We start from the raw sequence: 12,507 nt of genomic DNA, 5'->3' as shown, positions 1-12,507 counted from the left end.
AAATGATGGCGTAATAGTATCTATAGAGTGTAGAATCACAGAAACTATACTTAAACTCCAGAGTAAGACGCTTGCTTTTCAAGTGTATTCAAACAAAACACTGTTTGAATTTCAAGTCCAAAGTCTGTTCATCTTTACTGATGTTTAAGTGAAAACTAAATAGGAAAAATCAGTGGTAGTATTACATTAACTAGAGGATCCAGAGAAATAATGATAATGGTATCATAAGAGTGCATTTCACACTGCAAAGCATGGTTCAGGCAGCAATGGGTTAAAATTTGCTCTATGTGTGAATGAAAATGATATGATATGGGCTAGCACTTTAAATAGGCCAGCAAGCTATTTCTCTTAAACTTGCTCCATTCCAAAGTCACAGAGGTGAGCAGAAAAATTTGAGATATAATATGGGAAGATTTCTTAAACTGAGGAAGAAGTGAGTTGTGATTGGACTGAATGTGAATTTTAAAAGTAGAAAATTAGGATCAGTCCTAGAAGAGAAGCTATGTTAACACTTTTAATGCGAACATAATACGAACGTAATTACTATCCCCAAAGTTTCAAAATAGTGAAAGTCCCTGCTGGAGGTATACATTTTCACTGTTCATCTAAGTGTGTTTGTCTCTAGATAAAAACATGAAGATACTATTTTTATAAATGTAATTTCTTTCATTCACTGTCATGAAGTCCTTTTATCACAAGGAGATCATTTTGGATACAAATTTGTATCTTGGAAAACATGGTAAATACAGCAAACTGGAAAAAGAGGCTTTTACCCTTGAGGAGGACGTTTATTAGTTTGACAGTGACTCGTAGTAGTGACGCATTTTAGTGTACTCCAGTGACTATCAGAATTTGTCTTTAATCTCACTTTTGTGTGTTGTTTCCTAGATGTCACTGCAGTCTGCATTTTAGAAGCCTTCCAAAACCAGCAAAGTATGTTATTAGCTGATAAAGTTCTTAAACTTCTTGGAAAAGAAAAGGCCAAAGAGAAATACAAGGTAGGACTTGTGATATTGCTGACAAATTCTGATTTCACCTGACTGGTTGTTGAAATGTTGATTTGTTAGCATTCTGGCAATTGTTGTAAGCCAGTCACTGTCTTCATCTGCTGAAGTGTAAGAATCGACACGAACGGTTTTGTACAAAGCTACTATTGATGTTTTCCTCTGGGACCTGTACAAACTTTTTGAAACCTCAGTAGGGAAGACAGGCCTATTTCTAACAATTGTTTCCCTTTAATAATCAAATTTATTGTGACATTCAGGAGACACCTAAGTTGGTGTGCTGCCTTACACGGGGCTTTTCTGGACTTGCAACATAATGGAAACAGGGTATGTTGGAACAGCAGTAGCCAAATGTTCAGTTGCACATCAGGTGGCTGAGTTAGGTATGTGTGTTGAGGAAGGTTTATAAATAATAATTGAAAATGTGTAAATATGTTGGTTCCATATGTAATGAATGGCTTAAAATGAGAAGAATGATGATTGAGGGCTTTTTCCCCAGGTTATTCTTGGGTTTATAAATAGAAATTTCAAGTAGGAAAGATTAAGTTGACAGCAGAATTCCTGCATTTTAGAAAGTGGCAAAATAATACTGTTTTAAGGTTGGGGGGTTTTTTAAATTAAAAAAAGAAGAAGAAAAGCAAAAAAGCATTGCTTAAGAAAAATGATGCAGTGTGAAGTCACATCTTTTTATTAGTGGTCAGACTTCCTGATTCTGTCTTGAGAAGTTCGTCTTCATCTCCTAACTACCACGATTACTTGTGACACTCAGTCGCAGGCTGTTTCTGTTCCGTTTCTGTTCCGTTTCTGTAAATAGGTGCTCATACTTGCACTTTTCTGTTTTGGCACTCAGATGTCTTTGTGTTAATGTTTGGAAACTGCAGAAAAGAGAACTATGGAAGTATAGGGGTACCAGGAGCAGTCATTTTAAGTGGCTGTAGGTTTACAAAAAAGTTGGGACAAGTATTAAAACATTCTCACTTGTTATTAAAACATTCTTGCTTTGTGTTTGTGGCGATGGTTGAAGTACAGAAATCCAGATTGGTTTTGAGATGCTGAATTTCTTTCCTATAGAAACTCACATACATGTGTGATGTCGAGGTAACAAAAATGATTGTGCTATTAGTGTGGTGGTGGTAGCATCATAAAATAGGTGTGCTTCAAATAGGCAGTACTACGATAGGACTTAATAGAGAAATTCAGAAGAGTGCATTCAGACTTTTCTTGCAGGAGAAGTTGAGTTGTAATTCTTGTGTGCAGTGTTCATTCTGAGCAAGAAATATTTTTCGGCTGTAGAAAGGATTTTGTACCTGAGAGGTGTTACTTCTGGGACTTCAAGTAAAATGTGTGGTATCTGGGCCAAGCTCCACATAGAATTAGGATATTGCCTCATTAGTCTTCACTGTAACGATAGACAGCAGCTTCTCTTGGACAAATTGGAGAAAAGGGCAAATTGCCATTCAGAATCTACTTGAATTTAGGCTCATGCTTAAACTGCCAGCTTGCATTTTTAACCCAATTTATGTGCACACATACTGCTTTAGTACATCTACCCAATGTCTTTTGATATCCTAAGAATCCGCATTTCTAGCCACACAGGCAGAAAGATACTATCTCCCTCCTCTCTTTAATATCTTCACTTTATTTCTACTGGTGGTGGGTATTGTGTTGTGATCTGAAGCTTAAATAATCCCTGAATGTCAAACTGTCAAATCAAAAATATCAGACTATCAAATGAGATAGCAGAAAGTCATACATTGGTTCTTTCATGAATGAATTTTTTTATAGTCACATTTGTCTATCCATTTCCATATTTACCATCTGATCTTACCATCTAATGACTTGAAATTACATTTCTCTGTTTCAGAATCGTGAGCCTCTGATGCCCTCACCACAGTTCATTAAATCCTACTTCAGTTCTTTCACAGATGATATAATCTCCCAACCTTTGCTTAAGGGTGAGAAATCAGATGAAGATAAGGATAAGGAGGGAGAGGCTTCTGAAGTAAAAGAAAAGTGAGTGTACAGTACAGTTGGGAATTGTTTGGTATTGGAATCTAGTTTTCAGTGATTTTGACATTCTGCTCAGTGTAACTTGCTGTTGTTTTTATAGTACTTGGCATGGGAAATCCTGTGGTAAAGTGAGCCTATGAAATGAGATCAGTATTAAAAATGAAACTTTATGAAAGCTGACTGACTAGTTCCAAACTGTAGGTGGCTTTGATCCACTAAACAGAGGAAGGACAATGAGATTGGGAAGATATGCTGAATATTTACTACGGTATCATAGTAAATCTTAGGAGATGGGAGGACTGGAGAGTGCTGAATGATGCTTCTGGAGAAAGGAATGTTTTATACTGAAGGAGAGTTTCCAAGGAAGAGAGCAAGTTAGTCTTTGGATTGGAAAGGAGAAGACAAGCTAGGAAAAGGGTCTTTGTTAATGCAAACTATGAATTTACAGCAACTGAGGCTGAAAGGGTGTTTTATCTTTCTGGAATCAAATCGCACATAAATGAGAGGTTTGTTCTGACAAAGAAAAGCTTGAGCTTTTTCTTTTTTTTGAGTGGAGCTTGAGCACCACATGAACTTTAACTTACTATGCTGCTTTCCAGTTTATTTTTGGAAGATATCAGTGCTGTCAGCATGGAAACCATTGCAAACAGCGTTAGGATTTTTTTTTTTTAAAGTAAGATAGTCCCGATCTACGGGCACATTCACTGAATCCAGGACACTTAGCTGAGGACAAGGCAGTGCTTACTGTAATTTTTGCTGCGAAATCCTTTCTTCCACATATAAACTGCATATTGCTGGGTTTAATATTTCACTTTTCTGACCTGGAATTCCATCCCGGCCCTCTTGTTTTAAGGCAGAGATTATCGCTGTCCTTATGTGAAAAAAAAATTTCAAGAGATAAATAAAGCTCAAGTTCAAGACCTTCATTCGTTCAAAACGTTTTTCTTCTTTATTTCCAATGTAATTTGGCCGTTCTTTGTCTAAATTGTTTTCAGTCTGTGATGGCTCCATCCAGGAATATTTCTAACTTTACCTATGCTGGTGTTGTAACTGAGTATAGCAAAAGTTAGTATTTATTATGATGTAATGAAAAATCTGAATTGAAATTGCAGTGTTCAGTGAATGCATGTATATATACAACTGTTTTTACATCATTTACAGCTCTGGCTATTTGAGAGCAAAACAATATATGGAAGAAGAGAACTATGACAAAATTATCAGTGAAAGCACAAAAGAAATTGAAGCAAAGGGAAAATACATGGCCGAAGCTTTGCTTCTGCGAGCTACTTTCTACTTACTTATTGGCAATGCAAATGCTGCCAAACCAGACCTAGATCAGGTCATCAGCATGGAAGATGCAAATGTGAAGGTAAGAATCTGTCACAGCTGGATTGTAGTTTGGGTTGAGAAAACGTAGAAGTTAGATGATAAACTTGCAGTATAGTTCAAGAAGTTGTTTTTCCAAGTTTTCAGATACTTTAATGGGAACGTTCTGGTTTATTTACCGTTTTATCTTCTTATTCCTGACAAACCGTTTTTTCAAAAGCTTGTTGATTTTTGAGATAGCTATGCTAAGTAGTACAAACCAAAGAACAGAGGAAGTTTAATGAATTGGAGGCTTATCCAGTCTGAAAAATCAGTCCATAGATAAGAGAAAAACATTAATTGTACTTGCATATTGAACTGCTTCAAAAAACGCTGATGTATTTGTAAGCACAGGGAACCTGTCTTATAAAGGATTTTTGGGGGGTTGAAAATCCACTGAGATGGAAGCATAGGCTGACATATTTGAAATTAAGCAAGGGAGTTGATCCATTTAGAGTCAATATGAAGTTTATTCCTGCTTAGAATGAATGAAATCTATCAGTAGAAGAAACTAGTCAAATGAAAATTTACTGTAATTGTAACAAAGCCTTAAATCTGGAGGAATGTTGGAGTGGCTGATGCTTGTTTGAACTTTTTTTACAGCTCCGAGCTAATGCTCTGATCAAACGAGGAAGTATGTATATGCAGCAGCAGCAGCCTGTGCTGTCCACTCAAGACTTTAACATGGCTGCTGATATTGATCCTCAGAATGCAGATGTTTACCACCATCGAGGACAAGTAAGAAACATTAGAGATTTTGTCCCAATACTTGAATATTTCAGTATATACTAAAAGAAAAATAAAGATCAGTACGTCATCGGAGATACTTTATACTGTTTGTGGCAGAAAAACATGAACTCCTAATTTGGAACTGTTGCGGAATAAACACGCAGTCTAATTTGCAGGTTTGGGGCAGGCAGAAGCAGTTTATTTCTGTAGCTATAGGAAAGAACACAGAGCGACAGAGGTTCAGCCCTCTATCAATACGAACTCTGACTTAAAAGTACGAGGGCTTATATATATTTACAGCAGATATAAGCTGCTCTGTGAAGGGGCCTGATATGGCAGAGCAGCATCTGCGTAGAAGGAAGCTTTGTTACAGCGGATGTAACGTGTGTTCCTGATAACTCAGCATCTGCAGCACTGTGGCCTAGACTTGCATCTGTTCAGCTCATCCCTCTCTGGCTTGCGACGCTGCTGTGTCCTTGACTAATTTCTAGACCTAGGGAGGCCTGCTTCCACAGAACTGTAATATAAAAGGTGCTGGAAGAAGAAAGGAAACACTACCATATGCAGATATGCTAAGTCGTATTCGTAAGGAAGACTTCCACGGATCAAGTGCCTCTCTCCATGAATTCCGTTAGATCTCTGTAGTGCTCAGAAATAAGAATGGTGTTATGTGTTGATTGAAGGGAATGAAAGTTTTCTGCAGATGGAAAATTAGTATTTTACAGTAGCTTCACAGTAAAGTAAGAGAATGATGAAGTGAGCTCCACTTTTGTGGAGGAATGAGACTGTCAAAAAAAAAAAAAAGGAAAGTTGAAATGCAAGCTGGGGAAGCCAAAATGTTTCAACATCCAAATATTCCACAGGCATTAACTACAGCGAGGCAAAGCAACTTGAGAAAATACGGCATAGTTTTGGAGACTGGACATAATGCTAAAGCAGTAATGGCATCAGTCTAAAATACAAGCATTCTCAATCCCTACACATGGACATTGCCTTTTTGTGTATGAAGCCAAAGTTTCGCTGGCGGCTTTGTTATTTTATGGCAGTGATTTTTAGTTACGGGGTTTGTAGGTTTCTAGGCAGTTCTAAAACTGACCTGGAGATGATACGAGTAACTGACGCTAATTGAATTATCACTTAAGTGTCTGAAGCACAGATTAAATACAGAAATAGGATTTTCTTTCATTCTGGCTAGCTGAAAATCCTGCTTGACCAAATTGAAGAGGCTGTGGAAGACTTCGATGAATGTATCCGATTGCGACCGGATTCTGCCTTGGCTCAAGCACAGAAATGTTTTGCTCTGGTAGGTAACATGCTGGTGTGCTTTTTCTTTTTAAAGAGTTCTGGAAAACATATTGTGTTTCTCTGTTTTATTCCAATTTAATGGAAAAGTAGGGCAACAAACATCTCAATATCTTTTAATAATAAGGTAAAGAAATAATGCAACGGTTTCTTCAGTTGGAGTAAGGTGTTCGTCGTTCAAACAGTAGGTCATCTTTTGTGTTTTGTGGTAGAGGAACACAAATCTTCACTCTAATTGTATCACATAAAATTGATTTAAATAAAGCTTTAATGTTGTAGAAAATGGTCATCTTCAAGAAATTGGAAACAAACTATTTGAAGCTAGTACAATGCCTCTGCATGCAGGAATCTTCTGAGGACAGCTTTGCATGGTGTGAACAAGGAAGAATTCTAGGCTTGGAATTTCTAGGCTTTTGAAATAGAGGGAGGCTATTGGCAACTACCAGGCCTTATGACTTCCTTCTTTCACTCTTTCTCCTCTCCAAGTCCACTCTACAGAGACTTGGACACATGGTAGGTTCCTAAAAACAGATTTGGTAGGATGTACAGGCACCTCACCTTCTGGAACTTGTAATTGTTATGATGTATGTATCTCTTGGGGAAGTGGGTAGAGGTCTGATGAGCCTTTTTTTTTTTTTTGTGGTGGTGTTTCATTTTTTTCCTTTTTTCTTTTTTTTTTTTTCTTTTTCTTTCTTGAATAGTATCGCCAAGCTTATACAGGAAATAATCCTTTGCCTGTGCAAGTAGCCATGAAAGGCTTTGAAGATGTCATTAAAAAATTTCCAAAGTGTGCTGAAGGCTATGCACTCTATGCTCAGGTACATTTTTCTCTCTCTTAAGGAAAATGCTGTGTTCTCTTGCACCTTTTATTTTGGATAACATACATTTCTTCAAATAATATATGAAGATTTTTGAGAATAAGTTCTGAGATAACACATGCTGTCTTTAATAAGCTACCTGAATTTGTGGGTATGGGTGTTCTGGGGTAGAGGAAGTAGAAGGGGAATTAGTGGAGCAGAATATAAGTGATGAGAGTCAAGGGTGGTTATTCGGAGACAGAGGTCTGGCATACGCTTCCCCTTGAATTCCTGCGTGTGTGTGGCATCTTACTTGATGGATGTCAGGGATTCTGTAGGTAATTTGGGAGTTAAATGAGTGGGACTAGGGTAACAGTTCCGTTCTGCTACAAATGACATGTACTGGTCAAACAGAATTTAGTACAGATGTTCAGAGTACACTTGTAACAGAGACTGTAATTTCTTCTCTAAGAAAACCTACTGCTGGTTCTAGTACGAAGCATGAGATGTTCTGATTTTAAGTAGATAGGCAATATGGATGCATTTCCTTTTGAAAGAAGTATATTTGGAAAAGGACGAAGTTGAGACTCGCAGGTACAGACTTTTAGAATGGTTTTTACTTGCAGTACACTTAGCATGTTGCTTGTGGATCTCCCGTTACAGATGGTACTGTGATCAGTAATTTGTGCACTTAAAGCCTAGCAGCTTTCTTCTAAAAAGCCTCAATTTTGAAACTTAACTCTGGTAACTGATGTGCCTGGCCTGCTCTATGATAATAGAGCTATATCCAATCTCACATCGTCAATATGGTTTTAATTAGAATTAGCGTAGCACAGAGTGCATGTTTTGGTTGCATATTGACATATAGGTTTCTTTTTTGATGCAGGCACTAACTGATCAACAGCAGTTTGGCAAGGCTGATGAAATGTATGATAAATGCATTGACCTTGAGCCAGACAATGCCACTACATACGTTCATAAAGGGTATGTATTGAGTTTGCGATCCTTTTGGTCAAGGGCAGTTGGGATATTTAGATGAATCAACCTGAATTGAATGTTTGTTTAGAAGTTTAGCCAGGAGAAATAACTTCGTGAAAACATCTTAGTGCTGTTAAATGTATTTATACAGTTTGTCTTGACTAAACTGTAAATAAGTTTCAGGAAAGTTTCATTAGTGTTCATTCCTAATTGAGTATCTACTTGAAGTATATCTGACTTTTACTTTAGCACTATCTTAATTTCAACTTTGTGCTGAAGTTTTCTCTTTCATAAAACAACTTGTAACAAGTCTTCTTGGGAGGAATTTACCTTTCTTTAGAGTCATTAAACTGGTAACATGGCTTATTGAAAGTGACTTTCACATACATGTTTTTAGAAGTCATGAAGTTACTGTCTACCCTGCATTAGGATTTAAATACATTTGGGATTTTTTTTTTTTTTTTTTTTGCTGCTTACATGATCAGGGTTTTGGGAGGAGTATGTGAAGTTTGTTCTAAATTTTCTTTCTCTTCTAGTTTACTTCAGCTCCAGTGGAAGCAAGATTTAGACAAAGGGTTAGAACTCATAAGCAAGGCCATTGAAATTGATAACAAATGTGATTTTGCGTATGAAACCATGGGAACGATTGAAGTGCAAAGGTAATGTTGAATTGCAGTGTTAAGAGTTCTTAGTTACTTTTGAAATTACAGTAGTCCTTTAGTTTTCCTTATGGATCTTAAGACTTTCTTGAGGTCTTCTCCCCAGTGCTGTGCAAGGCTAGCTCTTATCCAAAGTCCTGATTTCTGTTCTGTAACTCCTAGGTAAAGCGTTCCTTTCTCTATGGCATAATTCTGCTTTATGATCTGACAAGTTCTCGTGTTCACCAATTTCATACTTACTGGACAACATGCAGATGAGTCTGTGTATGTTTAAATACATCCCTTCTGCATTTAAAGTGACTTCCTTAATCATTACTAGGCTTCCTGTGTATCTAATGTAGTCCTTAAACATATCTTAGAGGACCATTTGTACTGAGGATCCTGAGCTATACCCCCAAGCCTGATGATTTGGGTTTAATTCCAACAGGACTGCAGTTCGCAAGTTCACAGGGTAAAGAGGAAAGACTAATGCACTATTCTGTTACAGTGTATTGTATTACAGTTGTGCTAAAGTTTGGGGTGTAGCTGAGAGTATAGTTGAGTCCTTTTTTTACACGTCTGGCCATCAAAAGGACGGACAATAAAACTGTTGCCATGAGAAATTTTGCAAGCATTTCCTACTTAAATAATGTGAGCACTTGTCTGTGCTAGTTTTCCTCTTAAGTATACAAACTCTTTTCAAGGGAGATGAGAGTTCATTTAGTTGTCCCAGCATTATCTTTGTAGTAAACTTGGTGTCCTGGGGAGAACATTTTATCCCCCACTACCACCCGTGGGGGCTTTCAAGAGGAAGGCTGTTTAACAGCTGTCCTAGTTGCTTAGGCTTGGTAACAGCTTCTCTCAGTTTGCTCGTCATCATCGCAAGTTCTTGTGGTGGTTCCTCCCGAAGTCCTTTTAAGCTGTTAGTGGAGGAGAGTGCAAGTCCTGAAGGAAAAAAGATGCTGTGGAGATGAAAAGGTTGCTTTGCCAGTCTTAATTGGATTACATTTTGGTTTATTTCAGAGGTAATCTGGATAAAGCCATTGAAATGTTCAACAAAGCTATCAACCTGGCCAAATCTGAAATGGAGATGGCCCACCTCTACTCACTCTGTGATGCTGCCTATGCCCAGACAGAAGTTGCAAAGAAGTACGGATTGAAACCACCAACACTGTAAAGACACGAGGAGGAAATGACCTTCTAAAGTGAAGTTGCCCACTTCAGCCAGCCCTAAAGATGCTGTTGCAGACCATGTTGAATGGTGGAATTTAGTTTTTTCCCGTTCGTGGTGTTGTCATTTGCTACATCTGTTAAATGTTTAGGTGTTGTGGGAGTGGTTGTTCAAGGAAGTATGCAGTGTTGCATCTTGTTCCTTCTGCAGCAGAAACCTTAAAGCGTGTTAAGGGAATTAAAGTTGCAGGGGAACAAAAGGAAGCTATTTTGGCCGTGCAAATAAAAACTTCACACTGGTTCATTTTGGGTGATTATGTTGTGGGCGATTTTTGCTTTATCAAACAATATTACAGCATGTGGGGGTTTTTCCTGTTGATTTTAAAGGTAATACTAGTCAGTGCTGTAAAATAGGTTTCTTTTTTATATGCAATTAATCCTTGAGGGTTGATTTTAATTTTGCAAAAAGGAAAAAACTAATTTTCAAACTGTTTAATAATAGAGGGTTTTTTTTAAGTCAGTAGATATGGAGAGAATCCCTGTAAATATATGCAAGCATGCACAATCTTTCCTTAAAGCCCCTCCCACCCTCTGCATAACTTACTTAGAAATAGTCCTGTGGCAGCTATTAGGGAATTAATTTGATAGTCCTTATCCTCACCCCAGAAAGCCCTAGCGTACTCTATAGGAGAGCTAGTAAAAAGGCTGGTTGGGGAAAGAGGTCAGGTAACACTGCTTCAGTGTAGGTTTTACTGGAAGAAAGGCCGTGTTCTTGCGCAGCAGTCCTTACTTGAATGTCACAGGAAATTGTTCTGGAGGGTTCAGAGGGACTTTCAAGAAGAGAAAGCACTGCTGGGAGTAGAGGTGCCAAAGTAAGGTCATGCTTGCATATAATCTTTGTAATCTCTGACGCTCTTGCTTAAATGTAACAGCTAATAGACCATCTAAATTCTCTTCAGTCTCTAGAGACTATGTTCTGATCTGCTCCTTGTAATAGCCCCTTTGCAGGATTAAGTGAGATAAGGAACAAAGCATAGGCTAAAACTTCAAATAATGGATTTAGAATCTGTATTGGTTTCCTTGTTCTTTAGACCCTGTCTTGTCCAAGAGTACAAGTATTGTAGAAAGGAAGCAACTGTTCTGCAAATAGCAGATTGGCAAATTATTAAATACTAGTATAAACCATCTTCCTCTAGCTAGGAACTTCACAGAGGGCTCTCTTGCTTTGGGTTGATCTTTCTGGTATGGAAGTCCATCAGTCCATCTTGCCTCTCCCTGGATTGATGTGGCTGGATAAACCTCAAGCAAATACTTAACTGATGTAGCTTTATGATACGCTAATTTGGGCTTCTTTCTATCCTGAAATCATAGATTTGCTTGTGCTGAATTGTCTAACGTATTTCATCTTTTAAAGAAATGAACCATGCTGTGGTCAAACTGTCTTGTTCTCTAGCTGTGCCACCATATAGCAGCAGCTTGTATTTTCAACTTGACCTTCCTTTCTCCCAGCAACTACCGTTGAGAGTTCAAATGGTGGAGAGTAGACATGAAGATTTAATCATTCTATTTTAGCTAGCTCAGTAGGTGATCTGAAATCATAGCGTTGGTGTAGAATTGAAGGCATTGGAAGGTACTGGCAGCTTCTAAGGGCACTGCGCATAACAAGTGTCAGATGTCTTCTGGAACTTCTGATCTCTGCATCAATTACCTGAGAACAAAAATATGCCAGACTGACTGATGTGTCCTGTTCTCCTGAGGAGTTTTTATTTGCATGGCCTTATTTACATTGGCATTTTCTCCTCTTCACCCTACCTGTACCCCATTCCTTACCCCACCCAATCAATTAAGGGAAAAAAAGCACGTGCTGTCAAATACTAGCATTCCAAATCATCACAGACTTTTGCCTGTTCTTGAACTAGTTTGGAAACTGCACTGAAAGGATGCATTGTCTGTAATTTTTTTTTTTGTAAATGACATATCACCTGTAAACTGAAAAAATAAATATTACCTTCAAGTATCTCTCTCTGACATGTATAAGAACAGGTTTTGATGAAAGTGTTCTCTGCCATGGTGCTCTCTGTGCTTATTTGAGGTTGCTCTGAATCTAGGAAGAACTAATAATGACTGACTCCCTGTCATCTTCTCTCATTTCAACCTTTAAGAAAAAATGAGGAGGAGACATGGAATTAACAAGTCTTATCTCCAGTTGCTTCCATCACCCACAAAGGTATGATCTTGAGAGCTGAAGATTACAGGGGAAAGGAAATCCAGCCAGGAAAGCTGGGAGTCTGAGTACCTGACACCCTGTTAACGTGTGTACCCAGGTGCATCCCTTTAGTGAAAGGGATTTTTTGTTTTTTAAAAATGACTGATATAGTGGAGGTTTTGCTTAAGCCAGGTGTGCATGTGAACTTTGAGAAAAACTTTCTTTAGTAGCGATTGAGAGCTGAAGTGAGACAAGTATTACTGCTATTTAAAAAAATAAATCTGTTGAAATAACGTAGGAAGCTAGTA

At 38.0% G+C, this 12,507-nt stretch overlaps 1 protein-coding gene across 1 annotated transcript in view; it reads left to right on the top strand.

Moving 5' to 3' along the window:
* The window catches only part of TOMM70 (translocase of outer mitochondrial membrane 70), a 28,066-nt gene extending 16,033 nt beyond the window's left edge, over positions 1 to 12,033 (top strand). Inside the window, exons 4-12 of the mRNA XM_075167919.1 lie at positions 889 to 998; positions 2,869 to 3,017; positions 4,176 to 4,383; positions 4,983 to 5,117; positions 6,304 to 6,411; positions 7,112 to 7,228; positions 8,094 to 8,191; positions 8,722 to 8,844; positions 9,847 to 12,033. Of these exons, the coding sequence (XP_075024020.1) occupies positions 889 to 998; positions 2,869 to 3,017; positions 4,176 to 4,383; positions 4,983 to 5,117; positions 6,304 to 6,411; positions 7,112 to 7,228; positions 8,094 to 8,191; positions 8,722 to 8,844; positions 9,847 to 10,000 (1,202 nt within the window). The 3' untranslated portion in view covers positions 10,001 to 12,033. The remainder of the gene's footprint in view (positions 1 to 888; positions 999 to 2,868; positions 3,018 to 4,175; positions 4,384 to 4,982; positions 5,118 to 6,303; positions 6,412 to 7,111; positions 7,229 to 8,093; positions 8,192 to 8,721; positions 8,845 to 9,846) is intronic.
* The last annotated feature ends 474 nt before the right edge of the window (positions 12,034 to 12,507 follow it).

The sequence above is a fragment of the Calonectris borealis genome, chromosome 1 (genome assembly GCF_964195595.1).
Source record: "Calonectris borealis chromosome 1, bCalBor7.hap1.2, whole genome shotgun sequence".
NCBI lineage: Eukaryota > Metazoa > Chordata > Aves > Procellariiformes > Procellariidae > Calonectris > Calonectris borealis.
This window is presented reverse-complemented; position numbering and strand designations above follow the sequence as displayed.